Genomic DNA, 19,103 nt, shown 5'->3' with positions numbered 1-19,103 from the left:
ATGCTTCTACGGCATAAATTAGACAAAGCGAGGCCATGGTGACTGTGCATAGTCTCTCACTGCATGCTGATCAAAGGCGTTCGATGCCTCCTCCTATACATTGTTAAAACAGGTTATGCAAATTGAGGTTTAGTCATGCATCTGTGCATCCAGGCTATACGTGACACCAATACATCAACAGGACATCACACCGGCGCTATATTTCGTGTTTCCTGAGCAACAATATATAGAGGAAGCCATCAGCATCTAGTGTAACAGCAAATCGCTCTGTGATTTCTTCATGCATGCATGGCATTAATATGGTGGCGATGACTGTCGATCGTTACCTATAGTTAGCGATCGACAGTCAATAGCTGAGCCAGAAAGCTAGGTGGCTTGTATGGTGAGCTCCACTGGGCGAAGTTCGCCCACCAAGGTTTAATTCGAAGGCATATCTTGGATCATGAGTGTCATCAGCACGTGTAACCCAAGAGTATCACCAAAGGATATCGTCGGAGCATGTCCTCATGAAGAGACACATAAGAAAAAAAAAATAAATCGTGTCCACGCCATAAATCGAACCACTATCCTTCTCGTACATGATTCCCCTGGTCTAGCGTAAACATGCTGTGTGGAGGGCCTTGAGGGAAATAAACGACTAAAAACATTAAAGAATAACAAAATGAAATAGAAATTTAAGAGTAAAATAGTAAAATGACAAAAAAATTACAAGAAAAAGGAAAATAAAAGGAAAAAAAAAATAATATTCTCACGTCGAGTCTAGCATTGCAACGACTGCAGCAACAACGCTCGCGATTTCGCATTCCTCGAATTTCTTTTTTTTTTCTGGTCGGAAGGGGGGGGGGGGGGGGGGGCGCTCTATATATTACGTCGCCAAAAGAATACAGACTTCATGAATGCAAAGAACGTCAATGTAGACGCTTTCTTTGAGGGGAAAAAAAATGAACGAGTATTTGTACATGGTCCGCGCGTAGAACCTTACTATTTCGTTTTTTTATATCTTCCACAGAAGGGCCAAATAATTATGCTGGTATTATAAAATGTCTAGGGAGTACTGAGCATCAAGAAAACAGGCACGAAGACGAGATATGTATTGTCCAAAAACGAAATTTATTGTTGCCTTCACGTCTGGGAATCTTGTGCACTTAAAGTGATCTTAAGTTGTTCACAGAATTTTTCTGAGCATAATAGGCGCACTTTGAACTTGGAAAGAGTACTTTACCAACTCTAAAATGCAGAAAGCAACGGGATAAGAGCCGACTGCAGCTCTTCTCTTCTTCAATTGGATATTTTGTTTTTATTAACAGAGATATCGTCTTTTTTTTTTTCTTATTCTAACAAAGTATGTATATAGGCGTAACAGTATTCTAGCCTTAAGGATGAAATGGAATCTGCTCCCCAAATGCCCATGTTTCCCCAACGAAGCTTAGAGCGTGTGAAGCCCGTGGGCGTTCAAGAGAACCAGATGACGTAAGATCAATGAAGAGAGGCAGGCTCTGGCAAGTGCGGATGATCACAAACACTTCGGGTGGTCGCTATATTTGCAATGCGAACAACATGTTGGCATTCGGGCCATCAACAAAAATTGTTGTTAGGCTGCATACCATAGAACACCAAGTTCGTTAATAAGGCAAGAGTGTAGTTTGAGATCGAGCTATTTTATTTACAGGGCAAAGTTGACTCGAAGGTGTCTTTCTTTTTTTTTTTTTTCATCTATGATGAGCTTTCCGCCATCGAGTTGAATGTTTATGTATCCCTCGCTTCGCCAAGATGATGGACGAAGTGACTGCTTTAAAGAATTGTGGTAGAGGCACCCTTTTCCCAAGCGACGAATATTCAATGAAAAAAAAAAAAAAAAAGGCGCTTAATTCTTTTTTTTTTTTTTATTCGGAGCTGAGAGGCCCACAAATGCATTGCCTGGATAAGATCCCCCCGCCTTCTCTAAGAAACATCCATAACTCCACACATGTATGCCTGGTGTCTGCTTCGAGACGATCGATGTGCTCTAACCACCACAAGGATGGTTTGACAATAAACCATTCCCGAAAGAAATGGCGTTTTTCTAGCACAATGGCAGAGCAGCACAGTCAATGCCCTTGCGTTCTTCTATTTTTATTTCCTAGTGCTCAGAGCTGCTGGACATTTGTAACTGATCCCGCGCAAATGAAGAGTGCGGTCAAATAAAAAAACAACAAAAAGACGGTCGTCCCTAACCATTCGGCCGACAGCGAAACATGAAAGGGTGAGATCAAGCACAGTGGCCGCATTTTGTCCATTAAGAAGCTCTCGCTTTCGGACACGAACGCAGCGAAAGCGCGATCTTGTCGGCACAGAGTTTACGCAACGGGCAACACACGGGCGACGCACCGAGAGTAAAAAGAGAGCCAGCGGCCGGTGCGGCTACAAAACAAGGGCCTTTTCTTGGACGGAAAGCTTTCATTGCCGCGCGGCGCAACCGATGGAGCTTTCTTGCGGCCGACCGAGATAGCGGTGAAGGAACACGAATCAAGAAAATAAGAACAAAGCGAGAATAATAAGAGGGGGAGGAGAAGCAGGTTGCCGCTGGCGCCGGGAGAAGAAATGAAGCACGCGCCGCCCGCCACCAACGACCGGTAGCGCCCGAGGAGAGCAGCAGCAGCAAGCGGCGGCCGCACGCGTTCCCCGCCGCCGCTACCGTCGGCGGCATCGACGGCGGTGAGGGAAGAAGCGGTGGCCTCCCAGCGCGGCTGCCGGCGCGGAGAGCCGGCCTCTCCGGCCTCGGCAGACCGCCCCGCGCGCCCAGACCGCTCCTCCTCCGGGCGAGCTTCCCCGCCAACCAGCGCGGTTTTGCACGTCAGCCCCCTCGCGCGCGCTCTCGCACCGCTGCGGCAGCCCCGCACACCCACACGCACGCCGAGCGCGCACGCACACACACCACGCAACAGGCGCGCCCGCGACGCCGCCGCCGCTTCCAGCGCTGCCCGCACCGCGGCGCGAGCTCTTCCTCCTCTTCACGGCAGTCCGTGATGCGAAGAGAGGGTCGCCTCTTGCTTTTCTCCCTCTAGTTGAAGAAGTGGAGAGCACGGGCCGAAGGGGCCAGAACCTGGGGAAAGAGGAGAACGCTGAGCGAGGGGGTCCGCGGGTGGCCGTGAGGGCAAGAGCGAGGAGGGCGAGGCGGTGCGGTGGTGCGGTCTGGCAGACGGCCGATTCGGGCCGAGCCCGCAAACCTCAGAAGGGCGAGTGCGCGTGCGCGTGCCTGGCGGCTCGGAGCGTTCAATGCATCTGCCGGCGGCTGCCGCCGACCAGCAGGGCAACCAGCAGCCGACGACGCACCAGGCCCCGCACGCTTCTTCGTCGTCACAGCGGCGCCGGAGGATGGCCGAACTCGTGTTGCCCGGTGAGCGGGCCCTGACCCAAGTGCTGGCCGAGCACCCGGGCGAGCTGATGCGCACGGGCAGCCCCAACTTGGTGTGTTCCGTGCTACCGAGCCATTGGCGCTCCAACAAGACGCTGCCGGTTGCGTTCAAGGTGGTCACCCTCGGGGACGTTTGCGACGGGACCCTGGTCACGCTGCGAGCGGGAAACGACGAAAACTACTGCGCCGAACTGAGGAACGCCTCGGCCGTGGTCAAGAACCAAGTGGCCAAGTTTAACGACCTCAGATTCGTCGGCAGGAGTGGGAGAGGTGAGTTTCGTTTCTCTGGTGCCCAATCGGCTCCTGCTGTTTGTTTTCCCGCGTTGCTACTGGTGTTCATGTGCGTGTGCGTTGTTTGACGACATTCTACGATAGAACGTGCGCGGTGTATTACTTCGTCGCGCCCCAACAGCTCGGTCTGACGCAGATATACGAACCGGGGATGTCATTAGAAGACAGACTTATGGGATTTGCTGTTTGCCAAAATACCCCACTGTGGTAAAAGAGTTGTCATCTGTGTTGTGTTCCGTGTTGAGAGAAAAAAATCTAGTTCCAACTCATTCCGGCTACGGGACCGCAAGAGGCGTGTCTGTAGGTTGACTTACTTTCTTGTATACCCTCAAAAGAGTGATCACAACACTTGGAAGTTTGCACTGCCACAGTTGTCATGAGCAGCGATCGATGGCTTCCTTATTGAACGCTCAGTTTCCGTATGCACTAGGAGAATCTACCGTTTTTCTTGAGAGGAATGGTATAAAACATCATTACAGAACTTCGTCCACTGAGTCGCTTCTAACGCATGATGTTGGAAACCTTTTTCCGTCTATACCTGTAGCATTCGTTTGACTCAGTTCGTTGTCACGTCCTGGTATATCGCCGTTCTCCGTTTCGAGCGGAGCTTGATGGATGAGCTGTCCTAAACCTGACTTAGGGAATTTTTTTCTTCATTTTTGCTATTTTGCCAGCAGGCAATATTTTCTTCTCACCTGATACTAAGGAGTACTGTTGCTCCTGGGGCGATCTTAGCACTAGAAGTTTTATACCATTTCAAGCTGTCGCTAACACTGACTTGATAAGTTATATGGTTGTCATGGTCCTTAAGCAGGTACTTCTTCAGGCATTGCAAAAAGGCAGTGTTTTGCCTGAGCGATATACAAGAAATGTTTTTGTGTAGACTATACGTACTGCGGTTCACACACAGAAATAATTGATACGTCAGGTTCCAATGCTCGTTGGAACTTAAGCGAAATATGCCTCAGTAAAACACTTTGACATTTGCTTCTGAATCTCTTTGTAGTCTATAGATATGTGTTTCGCGAAATTGCTTTGGAGAGACTGTTTTAGTAGGAGAGAAAAAGTAGTTGTAAGCGGATTTATTCAAATAAAACAAGAAACCGAAGTAAAAAGATGTTTCCCAGTCCCGATACCTGCTATCTGATCATTAGAAGCACCTGAATTGGGCCGGCGGAAGTAAACGGGTATTAAGGAAGAGGGAGATGAAACCATAGAGGTGATCGACAGGAAGAATGGACAGGGTGGGTCGACAAAATGCACCCTTCATGACGCCTCCTTCGTTTAGCTGGGGCTTGAGTTTCAAAAGTAAAGAAGAAAAATGAAATTGTTCATGAATAACAGGGATCGGAGCAAAAGGATCATTGTTGGAAATGCGTGCATTTCTGAGTTGTGCTTGTTCCATACCCCGCGTGATCGGAGATCGGAGGTTCATAAGAGAACCTTTGACTGCAGACCACGGTGCAAGGGAAGTTGCTGGCAAACCAAATTTACTGTTGCTGACGGGTTGTTACGGCTTCGGGTCTTTTCCCGGTTCCATAAATATTACCATCCGCCTGTCCCTTAATTCTTTTCGTATAGGAGACTTTTGTTTCGAAGCATGCATACGTATACTCCTTATTACGTGTGATTTTCTCTCGATAGATGCAGTCTCATATAGCTGCGAAAATTTCTTAACAGTGTTCAGAAAAAGTTAGGATATAAGTGGGATGTTCCTGTTAATGAGAGTAAAATTCGGGGCAGAAATGCTCTGAGCACTTAAATCGCACGCAAAGGTCGATATGTGTGGCTCCATTTGTATAACGTACATACACGCGTATGCAATAGGTATAAAAGTATAGAAAACCTGAGCTTCTAGGTCAGTATTATTATACGCAAGGATCGCGTCACAAAAACTATCCCAAATCTGTCCCAAACCGATCAATTATTCCCGCTCCATTCGGTCGATTCCGTCCGGCGGATATGTCGACCAACAGAAAGAAAGCTAACTAAATGACCGGTTTGTGGCACTTTTTGTCATAAGGTCGCTGCGTGATTCGGCAATGCATGGTTTATAATTTAGGAATGCAAGTTTGTGGTTTGCTGACGAGCTATACACGAGACATAGTAAAAATGTCTCTTTTTGTTTGTTACATGCTCGATCATACATGTCGCGCGTTTCTCGTTACATGACATATGTGGATTGGCATTTCGTGAAGGTTCCGAGATAACGGAATGTATCCCCGGATCAGGAGGAATTTTTCTTTAACTGCGAAGTTTCTGAGAAAGCTGTATAGCTTTCCTTTGTAGCGTATATGGCTGCGCTTGGGTGGATGTCAATGAGTATAATTACTCGCTTATTTTATAGTATCATGTGCGGAACCTCGGTTTGTTTTCTCTCCCCTTGAATTGGAATATTGTGAATTCATCTGCACTAAACTTGAATTTATGTTTTTCTATTTTCGGGGGAAGTGGAGTCGGCCTATTCTTGCGCTGTCATCGCCACGGGTCGGACAAAAAATTTCGTTGACCTCCACGTTTGGAGAAGCTGGCTTAAATAATTAGTGCCCGCATTGGTTGCGAGCTTCTAGTTCAGTTTACAAGCTGAAGAGACGCGTACCATGACACCTAGTCCAGTTCCACACAAGTCCCAGTAATAAGTGGAACTTTTCTTTAAATGCCCCAGTAATAAGTGGAACTTTTTTGAACGTGTGTGAAACCAGATCAGGAGTGCACGGAGGGAAGCTTTCGGCCGTTTTCTATATGGCAAGCAAGATGAGAGGCAACTGCATTTTGAATTAAGGAACATCTGTATTTTCAAGAAAATTGAGCGGGTCTCTGATGTTTATACGTCCGAACAAAACGTTTATGGAACTAAATATCCATGCAAAATACAGTTTTATCGCTATTTTACATGTATGCAGTGAGGAAAATTAATATTTTGCCGCCTGACTGTGAGTGTACAGGTCCTAAAGTGAACGTTTAAGTCCCGTGCAGCGTGTCTTTAACGTAAAGAAATTACCATTTTTATCCAATGCCGTGTTCCACCACCATTCGCTGCAGAAACAGTGCCTATATCGGGCCAGCATTGCTATACTTTTATACCTCGTATACAATTAAACTGTTCAAACGCTTGTACAAGGTCGCAACTCGTAACTGATCTTTCTTTTTCCACACTATATTGTCAATCGACCGCAGTGATGAAATCAATCTATATATCTGGAGCAACCCCGATTGGCAATGTTTTGCACAACGCCGTCGAAATTACACCGCATGTTGTAAGATGTATACAGAACTCGGCGTTCACAACTCAAACAGCCCTCTTGCACCGACAGTACAAACAAGCTCTCTATATCGAATGCTCGCTTTACTGCGAAGCTTTCTTTTGCCGAATAGAAGACGCTTCTCTTGTTACGTACGTGGTCCGTCATGTCTTTGTCAGCAGTCAGCAATAGTATGCGTAGCACGCGCGCTGCTCCGCAGGGGTCGCATAACCAGGCCGACGGCTTATATACGCGGAAGCCTTGTCCAAACCCCGAGCTTTCTTCGACGCGGCTTCCCATTAGCGAGCTTTCCATCTCCGCTTATACCGCGGCGGGAAGCCAGGGTGGATTTCGGTGAAGCGGAGGCGGGTTTCCGACGAAGACGACGCTCCTCTCGAACCCGGCAGCACACGCTGTCTCTGAGCCCCGCGTATACAGAGCGGCCTGCGTGTGTGCGTTGCTGATCAATACTCTGGCCACGTTAAAACCGCGGTTTAATTAGAGCGTTGCATTCAAGCTCCCAGGCGAACCATTTCGCACCCTCGTCACTTCTGGAAGTCGGCGACGGCGTATTTACGTGGGTGCGATGAGCGTGTGTTGTGTCGCGTGCGTCCGCGGCATATACAGGCACGCGCTGAGAAGAAATGCGCATTGCCTGCGTAAACGTCGCATCCCTCAGCGTCGCAATTCTTTCCTCCTCTCTCTCCTTCGCGCGTTCCTCACTGAAAACATTGCTGAAAGAACGGGTTGCCGGAATTGGCTCGATTAGGGAAACGCAACGGTGCAGCACGCTTTCGCGCGCGTCGCAAAGCCGGCTTCGGCATCCTCCTTCAATGCAGTCGTGGGCGCATCTTGGGACGAGTGGGTTCGCAAACAGCGTTGCGTTGTGCAGCCGAAAGCATCGTTAAGGCTTGTGATAAGGCTCCTGCGCGCTTATTGAGCAGTAGCCTTACGTAACTCTAAGCACGCTTTAAGGTAACACTGCATATTCAGCGGTGAGTATAACACCTGCTATAAGAACATAGTTTACTGAATATATAGTACGGAATTTGCGCTCATATGACCGCTGTTTGGATCGCGCTCAACTCTTGCGATCAAGTCAGAGCATGCTATGCGCGACAACATTTAGGCGTTGCGAGAAACTCATTCTATAGCGTGCTGTACACGTGCAAATTATGACTGTTCATGGTCTGCCCAATGCGTTTCGTTTCGGAGAGTGGTTGGAGTAGAATGATATTACTGCCATACGCTGAGCTCCTGAATGAAACTTGCGTACCGCGGCGTTTCATGTGTTGCTGAGAAAATATGTGGGCATTGGTCCTTGTGAATGCAGTCCATCGCCGAAGCTGAGTTTTGCTGCCTGAATTCATGAGAGATGCAAAAATGAAAATGCTTTCCACGCAACGTTCTGAATATAAGGGAATGGTTTCGACCGTATACACTATAAGCTAGCCGATATAGGTTTCGCCTATATATATACTCTACACTTGTTCACAGAATCGAATAAAGTGACCTACCGAGTCTTACCTTGGCACAGAGAGCACCTCTGACCCCGCCTTTTGTACCGAGTCTTAAAATGCACCGCAGCACTCAACCTGAAACCTGTCACGATGGCTCAGTGTGAAGCGATATGTAAAACTGTTCTCGCACTGTGGGACGCCAGTGCACGTTAGGGTTCCTGCAGGTCGTCTTAACTAACCGGAGCCCCCGCTATCGACGTCTCTTATAGAGGTGTGACAGCGCGAGGCTGGGAAGTGAATTAATATCAAACTGTTTATCAAAACTTCGCCGAGATTCGATAGATCTGCAGAGAAGCTTGTCTTTCTGATGTTGCTAGACGCGCCTCGTCTCACTATGCGTCTGGTTTTCGCCTCTCCTCTCGTCCGAGTGCCGTTGCTCGAACCTTCGAACCCACGTGTTTGGACAACGCGTATAGAGCGACCACTCATATTCGTTCCCCTTTCGCATGGGAGTGCGAAAGGAGGGAATCACGTGACTCCAGTGGCAGGGTTACGAACACGCTTTCTCGGCCTGAGGCGGCTCCACAAAGTTAAATCGTATACATTGGAGGACTAAACAAAGTGAACGCTGGCATCGCTTATCCTCATGTGTCGCTTCGAGACGTTAAACCCCCACATACAGGCATGTCTCAACCTTCTCAACTCCTTCAGAATGCTCCTGCAAGTCCCCTCATTCATTTGTGCGTTGACGTGGATCGTTGCGCGAGCCGCCGTTTGTACCGCGCAGAGCGCACGTCAGGAAGTGACAGGTGTTGCTTGAATCGGCCATCGCCGTGCTCCAGGCCAAAGGAGCGAGGCGAACGCCGTTTCCTCCTAAAATTCAATTTTCCCTTCTTTTACATATTTAGTTTATTTTTGTTTCGGCGCCAAGGCTTCCTTATTTCAGTTTTTGCCTCCCACTCTCCTTTGCGTTTGTCCGTCGACGTCGGCAGCGCGGTCACGGTCGCATGAGCCAGGAGTCTGTTACTTCCGCGGGTGCCGCCTCCTGTTCGCTCGTCCGTGGCGTCCGCTGTTTCTCGTCACGCATTTGACCAAGTGTCACGATTATTTTCGTTATGGGAAAAGTTGTTCTGTAATAGTATTAGTGGTTTGAAATTATTTGTCCTGTCTGTTAATCTCTCAGCGGCTTTGTTGTCAGTTCAGCAGATTAAATACATTCTTCATCTTTTTGCCCGTAGCACATCGCTGCCTCACCTACAAAGGTTCGATGGAAATGTATGCCATTCTTGTGTCCTTATATCCTCGACAATTTCTATGTTCATATGTCCTTGCTTACTGCCGAACTCATTCCATCAGATTATTTTTTTAAATATTCGTCCTCAAGTCACCATTAATACATTCGATGTGTATTGTGTGTGGTTTACTATTTCGTTAAGCGATTAATCGATCATTAATGTTCTTTTTGCTGACGCGTGTACTGTGTTCGGTTGTTGCGTATTATGATGTTATATAGCTATGATGCGTTTTATCGATCTGTATAACGTATGTATCGCAGAAAACATGGTTGCACCGAAAACTGTATATCACACAGATAGCTTCTTTCTTTATTCTTTTATTTTTTGACCATCTCACTTATTTTTTTATTTTTTTTTTTTTTTTTCACTTTTAAATATGCTTGAAAGCCGGTTTTGAAGATGCGACACTGCACGTCATAGATATAGGAGACGCTCCACATTAATTTGATCACTTTGAGGTGTTAAACGTGCACTGAAATCGTACATCGACTTTTTCATTTGTTGTTGTTAATTCAGCTTTATTGATGAAATCCGACTTTAAACAGGTCTCACGAAATTGTGCCAGAACATACATTTCGTCGTAACCTGAGAAACGGCCCCTGAAAGATCACTATCTAAGGAGCGGCTAGTGGCCCTATAGAAAAGACAAAACGCGCGTTAACCTGTCGTCCCGCGTGCCAGAAAAGATATTTAAAAAAAAAAAAAAAACAAAAAAAAACCTTAAAGTTAACGTTGGAGATGCTCAATGGCTTCGGTTGTTCGATGTATTCGGAGGTCTCGCTGACACGCCAGTAAATTCCCCGACCACGCGATTACGAAGGGGAGCTTGAAAAGCTCGCGCTTCCGATCCTAAGTTTGGCCTTCGATCTATATATAAGCTGACTTGTACTACTAGGTTTTACTTGTGCCACATTCGCAAGTTTACCAGCCGGTAAAGCATCGCTTGTTGAATCATGACACCAATGCACGTGTCTACAGGTCTGGTTAAACGTTCAGTGGGCTTTTTATGGGTTGGAGATCAGTTGACCAATTAAACCTGAGAATCAACGCAGGTATGGTTAGGTGAAATGGTGTATTTTAAGTGTAGTAGTTACTGGTAACGGGCAGGGAAAGACACAGTCATTGACGACATATGCCTCAGAATATGAATTGAGCAAGCGCTGAATTTTTTCCTTTGAACCTACGCCCATAGCATGCGCACGTAAGGCCTGAAATTGGTGTGCTGACCCCAGACATTCATAAACTCTGAACCAGTGCCGCAAGATTAATTTTCATTCAGCGTAGTGCAGGTGATGACGCCGCAAAATTTTATCTAGAAATTTTGACTTAGGGAAGCAGACACGTTCAATATTCATGTGCACCCCTCTAATTATCTTGTAAGTGTGTTGTTTTGTGCAGCAGGTCTGAACAGCTACTACAGAATTACACGTTAATACGTCAGCCTCAGTCATTCTGAAGCATCTTCAAAAACGGCGGCTGCCGCTTCGTATACGCAGAGAGCGATCTCGTAATAAAATTATATTATACAGATAAAATTCGATTTAACGAAGTTGAGGGGAGGCACAAGTTATTCGTTAAATTGGGAACTTCGCTAAATTGAGTGAGGTATTTCTCGGTCATTTAATTCGATGCATTTGATTATCGTGGTGTAGCGGAATCCAGAAAGCTACCTAAGCATCCTTTTGGCAAAGCGTGATTGCGCTGAAAATGAAATTGCGGTCCGCGGAAGCAACCGATACCACAAGTGCGTATGAGAAGAAACGGCAGAATTTTTTTTTTCCTCTAGGGGACTAGATATTTATCTCTCAGAAACGAAGTCGGGGATATTTGTTTGCGTGCGTGCGCTTTGTAAGAAAACGACCGCATGGATTCCTTGTAAGTTTGACGCGCGTCCAGTACGTTTTTGTTCCCTCGTGTGTTCCAGCAGCCTGCCGCTGCAGGTAAAGGCATTCAGCACTTCAGCTGCCATCTCGTAAATTGAATTCAAAGTTATAAATCTCATTTTGCACGGTGCAGTTTGGTAAAACAGAGATGAAGGCTCTGCGCGATGTTACCGTTGGTTTGTAGCCAATACGTTTTTGGCCGTTCTCTACAAGAAAGACCAAAATTTAAAAACTTTTGCCTATATTTTTGGAAAAAAAAAAAAAAAAATTCGCTAAATTGGGACAGACCACGCAATTGGTTTCGTTATTTCGAGTTAATCGAAGCATTGTACCAATATATGGTCGTCTGGAGAGGGGGGGGGGGGGGGGATAAATTCTTGCATCGGAAGTTTGTTCACCGTGCTTTATGATCATGATCATGCAGATATTTTATGACCGAACCAGTTGTGGAGAACCAAATTTGTTCTTAATTAGCGGATGACGTTAAAATGGGGCGACACGGCGCGAATGTGAGTGAAACTGGTGAGGTCTTGTATTTTTTTTATTTTTTTATTATTATTATTTTTTTTTTTTTTTTTACAGTCGCGAGGCACGCGGGCGTCAGGCGCTATAGCAAACCCGGATTGTTTCTACCTTTCGATCTACATGCGACACCGTTTCCCTTGCACACTTTCCTGACTGGGATGCAGCGCCCTACATGTATACCCTGCCGCCAGCGGCATCTGCCTGACTAGCTGCAGTTATATGGCGCGCGCAATCGCGCATCGCTTAGGGACGAGACAGCAACACGCGATTTAGCGACTTTGAGATTTCGCATCATTCGTCTTTGCTACGAGAAAGAGCGGGAAAGGTGGAGAGGATGGGGGACACGGGGCAATTGTTGGCAGGCAGACGCTCGGCGTGGAGAAGCAACACAAAGCGGAGGAAGCAAAAGAAATAGGCACAAGGAGAGGACTCGTTCACCGCGTGTTGCATTTGAGATGCGGCGGCGTGAGCCATCTGGCCTGCTTGGCGTCACCGGAAAAGAAGGGAAGCCAGACGAGGGTGCATACATTTGTGTCGCGATACATGCGCCCCTTTTTGTGTGTGTGTGTGTGTGTGTGTGTGTGTGTGTGTGTGTGTGTGTGTGTGTGTGTGTGTGTGTGTGTGTGTGTGTGTGTGTGTGTGTGTGTGTGTGTGTGTGTGTGTGTGTGTGTGTGTGTGTGTGCGCGCGTGCGTGCGTGCGTGCGAGAGCGAGAGAGCGAGCAGACAACACGAAAACTTGGCTTTATGTGTATATACCCTGTCATTCTATACATACTGACTGCAACATGCACGCACTCTTTCCCTCTCAGAGTGGGTCAGGAGGGGAGGAAAGGACGGGAACGCTGATGCATTACTATTTTACTCGGTGCGTTTTGGTTTCCTTGCATATAGCGTTGTTGGAGGTGAACGAAAATGAGGTGGTCCAGTAATTGCCAGTTCTCGCATAACATGCGATCGTTCCGATCCTGTATATAACAGAGTCGCCGTGTCACCGCGAAGACCGGCCGTCTGCAGATGCTCCTCTGTTATCAAAGATGATTGCGGCTTCCCACACTGGCGGCCACTCATTAACGGCGAGGACTAAATTGATCGCGCGCGCGCAGTCTTTCATAAACAGGCCCAAATTAATGAGCTTTAGTTTTTCTTTCCTGCACTTTTTGGTGTCGAAGCCAAAGTCAGGTTGTTCGAAGAAAGCGCGAGAATGCGGTAAGAAAAAGGACCAAAAATGTTGTCTCTGTCGTCATCGTCATCCGCAGATTGAAATGTACACCCGTGAGCAAGAATGGAGAGACAACGCAAAGAGTTATACGATTTCCTTTTTTTCTGTATAAAAAAAAGGTGCCTGACAAAATTGATTGGCCAAGATGGCAAGTATATTTAGGAAGGCACCTAATACACATCTCAAGCATAACCGCTTCACTGTCAGGAAAAGCTGGCAGGCAGTACGTTTTCTCGAAGTGCGTGGTCTAGAGCTCCAATTTCGCTCACGACTGTACATTGATCTACCGCCCATTTCTACATGTGTCTAAATTTGCCAAGAAAACTGAGACGACAGCACGCCCAATAACACAGGCGAGTGTTTGAAGAGGAGCTGGGAAAGTACTATAGATTTCGAGCTCCACGGCTTAGAATAACTGATGACGGCTTCGATAACAGGTTTGTAGAATCGTGTCAACGTATATCACTTATTTCTTTCAGTTTAATAGCCGACATATTTTGTTGATGCCGTATCACTTCGATCATATGCGCTGCTCGTCAAAGAGACACGGCTCTTGTATACGCTGTTCTTCGGCATGCTTATATAAATATTAAGAACTGAAAGAAATCGGACATACCTCAACGCGGAGATGTTCCGATTTTCTGATCAACCAAGAAAGAGAAAAACATAATTGTGAGCGCCGCGTCAGTGACATCTGAGTGAAACTGCAAGTACTACCGGTCTGTATAAAAGCTGCATCGGTATCACGGCAAACCTACCTTGCAACAAAACTCATTGCTAGCTCAAAAGAAAGGGGGGATGGGTATAGAGGGTGGGAGGACTAAGGTATAGCCCTCAATTACAGAACGTCGAAAAAGCAAAAACAAAGATGGAATGAAAACCGCGATAACATTCGCTTCTGGTTCAATCGTCCACGTCTTCTCAGTAATAATAATTACTTTTTTTTTTTTTTTTTTTTTTACTCACCAAGTATCGGCTCTGTCGTTGTCGATGTAGACGCGGGCAGAGCGCGTTCACGAATCGGGGCCATTTCAAGACTGATAACGGCCGGCGGCGTGCGCGCTCCGTGCATGAATACGCCTTGAAGGCAAATCAGCGCCACGAAAGCAATAAAACATTTATCAACGCCACCTTTCAGAGGGAAGGAGGGCGCGTGCAAGACTGGCGCACACAAATCAGAAGAAACACACAGTTAAGAAACGACGGAGCTTCGAAAAACAAGAAGGGGGGAGGTTCTTAATGTGGGAAAGGCGTACGAAGGAGATCTAGACACAACGGGCGCTCAAAGCGACGAATGATCGCCACCCGAAACGCGAAAATCGGGCTACGAAGTAACGACTCCTTCACGAAGTTCAAGAGAGAGAAAAAAAAAGAAAGAGCGTAGGAAAAGAACAGTTAGGAGTGCGAAAAAAAAAATCAGTAATAAAAGTGAGCTACGCTACCGGGGTATATGCGGCGAAAGAGAGGGGAGATCACTGGTTCCGTTCAGTGCTGCGAGCGGGAGCCCGCTCGAAGCCACCGCCGCCGGAGATCGAGTCCTCGTGGGGTGAAACAATTACGGAGTCAATGTGTCTCACATTGGCAGAGCGCGTGAGAAATACTTAATGCGAATTGATTGCCTCCGCAGCCGCCGCTACTTCTCGCAGTGCGGCCGTATATACGCTGGTATATGTGAGCGTGCTTCGTCGGCTGAGGGGCACTTGTTTTGCGCGTGATTGTCTGTACCCTTTCACATTTCCTCGTTTCGTCTAATTTTATTTTGTCTCAGGGCGAACAGCCTCTTGATATGTTTGGTTCCGCCCATGGAGGGCCAGTATCCTTTTCCACTATAGTTTTCTTAGATTATACCGCATACCGTTCTTGATTTCTGAGTGTTCTTTTATTGCAAATAATTTAAAACAATACAATTTGCTGGTTAGAGCCCACCGCGGGGCATGGCTTTTTAAATAATATATCAAGAGCATTCTTATACCGTACGTCTATATATATATATACAAGTCGTCAATTTCTTATCGCAGAGCATGTCTTATGAGTACGACGTATTTCGGGGCACCTGAATAAAGCACGCAAAAAGAAGGATCGCTGTCCCTGTCGATAGAGGCCTAACGGCATCACAAGGCAGCCAGGACGGAAGTTGAGGGTCGGATATGTGGTAGTAGGGGTGGTCAACCATCTTTCTTGGACAGCACTAGCACATCGGCCTAAGTCCAGGGGTGGTCGCGAGGGGAGGAGTTCCTATTTTATTGCACGGCTTTAATGGGAACAGTTCCGCCTTGAAATTTTCTCCCTCGTCCCCATGACGAGACAATCGAAACACTGATGCAAGCAAAAGTATGCATCCCCCTATATTGGCCCGGGTGAAGAGCGGGGCTGCATTTTCCGAGCATTCTTTTCCGATCCATTATTTTTCTCCTTATCTCTGGTCAGCTGTCTTTGTAACCAACATCGATGCATGGCATTGATTCTTGCGCCACATGACGTCACAGACGGCAGCTACCAATGAGAATTAGGCTGCAGCAAATTGAACAGGGAACGTAATTTCATTTACACATAGCCCCATAGTGGTCAAAACATTCTTTTCTGACCGGCAAAAGCTTACGTTGTGTGAGCGTTCCTTCATGTAACAGCGCTTTACGCCACAATGGAAATGTCCAAAAAGAATTTAAAAAATCATAAAAGGGACAAAAGTAAAGCAATATGCAATTTTCGGAAGAAAGAATATTTGTGAGGTTGGCGTCTCCCTCGAAAGAAAAGGGTTAACGAAGGGACGTATAGATGTAAAGATTTAAATCATCCTGTAGCTCAAGATGAGACATATGGAAAACGTATACCCCAAAGAATAAAAAGCCGTCACACATGCAAGAAAGGGTACAGTGAAATGTGCCTTATTTAAAAACGAAAATAGAAAATAAACAAAAAAAAAAAGAACAGTCAATTCGATTGACGAAATAATAATAAAGGAAAAAAATCTAGATGCAAAAAATTTTAGTGTGTGTGTTTCTTGGGAGGTATTTTTTTATTTTTTTATTTTTTTTTTTTGTGATTAAGTTATCGACGGGAAAATAAATGCCGAAAAGCAAACAGCGATTCCAAGGCGACATCACACGCACAGAAAGCGCGCTCTGCGCACTCCAAGGGGAGCCCTTAAATTCCGAATCGAATGCTCGCTTTGTGCACGGAGTCCATTGTTTCGGTTTAGCGCGGAGCTGCGGATGAAGAAAGCGCAGAGAGACCGGTCGGTGAAAGACACGAGTTTCGGAGGTTTTCGGAGCAAAGAGGAAACCCTGTAGACGGAGTGCATATTAACAACTCTAGAGAACCGTCTTTTCGCCTCAAATTCCGGAGGATAACCTGTTCTCTAAGCCGCACGAAATTCTCTCGAGACAAAAAAAAAAATTATAACAAGAAGTCCTGAGAAGACGCGGAAGAAAAAAAAAATTAAGGGATGTGAAGAGGTTTTATACAGTACACATAGGGAACATATCTGGCTGACGGTTGTCTTTGTTCTGTTCGAGTGTACTGCGGTTGCTTTTTGTACCTTCTCCAGGTTTCTCAAACTGTTCGCGCGACGCACTTCCCGACAGAAGCGGCTCCTTGCGCATAGCGCTCTTGTCATGCCGTCGCACTTAACGCACTTTGGGAACAAAAAAACCGCGCCGTGTGTTTTCGGGGGATGAGTATATAAGGAAACGTCGTTGGGGCCGGCGGTGCGCCAAAACCTCCCCCGAGGAATTAGGCACAAATCCAGCACTTTGAAATCCCTCTGACAAGATTACCCGCTTTTAAAGGGAAGCGCGAGACGGAGAAGCTTAACGGGCAAGCCGCGCTCCTGTGGAGTGCCGCAGAATCGCTGCGGGCGTGCGCGCATAGGCCTCTGCATTGCGTATGGCAGCTCCTGTTCGACCGTGCAGTGCGGCTGCTTCGAGCAAAAAGTGTCGGGTAATGCGGACAAGAGCTCTAATCGTGGATGCGCCTTTGGTCAGAATTGGCTGCATGGTCATAACTTCAGGTGCAGTGTAGTCATATATGATCGACGGCCTTCAGTTGACTCACTGCTATTTGAGTGCTTCGGTGGTCAGTATAGACATTTCAGTAAATAAAGATTGGGAGCGGGCTGCCCACATAATAAGGAGGGAAGATGGACGAGGAGGGTAACGAAACGGAGGCTACGAAAAGATAGATAGGAATGAGGATGGAAGGTAGGGATGTTAACCAGAAAGGCCTCCGGTTGGCTACCTTACACTGGGGAGAAGGGATAAGGGGATTAAAGAGGAGAAAAGAAATTGGACGTGGAGCAAAATCAGAGTTTGTCACACAAGCCGGTGGCTGTTAGAAAACTAAACAGTGCCTTGTATGCCTTAAAGAAATGTAAAACTGTAGCAGTATTGATGACACTAGAAAGTTTTTGGGAATATAGTGGGTGGCCCCAGGCGACTGAAGATGGCCAGTTAAGGTAACGGAACCTAAGAGACGGGTAAAACTGGAGCAGTGAGCAGCGGATAACCAGGAGTGTGGATTGACTAGGAAGTTTTCGGCAATATACTGGGTGGCCCATGTGGGAGACGCTAGAAAGATTTTAATGAAGGGTATATGAGAGAAGCCTTTTTCAGTCAGTAATGTATATAAACGGGCCTGATGATGATTATGGCGAAGTGCCATAGCCACACTGTGGCCTGTCAGACACGTCGCATACATATTGTGGACGGCTCTGTATGCATGAATTCATGTCGCTTCGGGTTCTTTCACTATGCGCCGACGTCTAGAGACTTCACCGCACTGATAAGTGCAGAGGTGCTTCTGTATTCCGCCGCAACCAGCAGCCAGTTGTGGGCAATCGAACGCGACCTGTATGTGGCCACTTACAAGACCAATAATTGAAGACCCCGGTTAATCTTCGGTGCGCTTCTCTACATTTCATTGCAATTAAAAAAAAAAAAATGGTGGGTGAAGGCAGCTTTTTTTTTTTCTGCTGTGGGTAGTGTTTTCGACAAACATCATTACATGAAGAATTTCTTTTCGAACGTGGTGAGGAGTTAATCATTGTGGCATTCGTTGCATGCTGCTTTGTTGAGGTGGTTTGGTCATGGCTCATTTTCCCCAGACAGGGCAGTACGAAAACAAGCTTTAATTGCTGCTGCATATTTCCGCCGAAGCTAAAACTTCCCTTGCGCCATTAACGTAAAGGATGCGCGCTACGTGTTGCACACGTTTCGTAGAGCGCGCAGAGAACTAAGACATTCTAGTCATCAAAGTAAATATGCCACCTGGTAGCTGCACTTTGAATCACCGGCTATTCTCCTTCACTGGCGTTAGCATTAACCACGCCATGAAATGAAAAAAAAAAAAAAAAAGAAAGAAAGAAAGAAATTCGACCGAAATTGAAAGACTACGAAAGTGCGCCAAAGATTCCTTTCGCGCGCCCGAGGACATGATCGCATGCCTACGTTTATTCGTGTTCAAGCATTTTTAGCTCTCGTATGAGCGACAAAACACACACACACACACACACACACACACACACACACACACACACACACACACACACACACACACACACACACACACACACACACACACACACACACACACACACACACACACACACACGCACGCACGCACGCACGCACGCACGCACGCACGCACGCACGCACGCACGCACGCACGCACGCACACACACACACACACACACACACACACACACACACACACACACACACACACACACACACACACACACACACACACACACACACACACACACACACACACACACACACACACACACACACACAGA

At 46.8% G+C, this 19,103-nt stretch overlaps 1 protein-coding gene across 2 annotated transcripts in view; it reads left to right on the top strand.

Moving 5' to 3' along the window:
* The first annotated feature begins 3,196 nt into the window (after positions 1-3,196).
* LOC146207730 (uncharacterized) overlaps positions 3,197-19,103 on the top strand; it is a 139,608-nt gene continuing 123,701 nt past the window's right edge. For both annotated transcript variants that reach the window (XM_084590101.1, XM_084590092.1), the window contains exon 1: positions 3,197-3,664. In XM_084590101.1, the coding sequence (XP_084446227.1) occupies positions 3,256-3,664 (409 nt within the window). In that variant the 5' untranslated portion in view covers positions 3,197-3,255. The remainder of the gene's footprint in view (positions 3,665-19,103) is intronic.

This window comes from Amblyomma maculatum, chromosome 1 (assembly GCF_055883805.1).
Source record: "Amblyomma maculatum isolate TAMU_Amacu chromosome 1, ASM5588380v1, whole genome shotgun sequence".
Classification (NCBI taxonomy): Eukaryota; Metazoa; Arthropoda; class Arachnida; order Ixodida; family Ixodidae; genus Amblyomma; species Amblyomma maculatum.
This window is presented reverse-complemented; position numbering and strand designations above follow the sequence as displayed.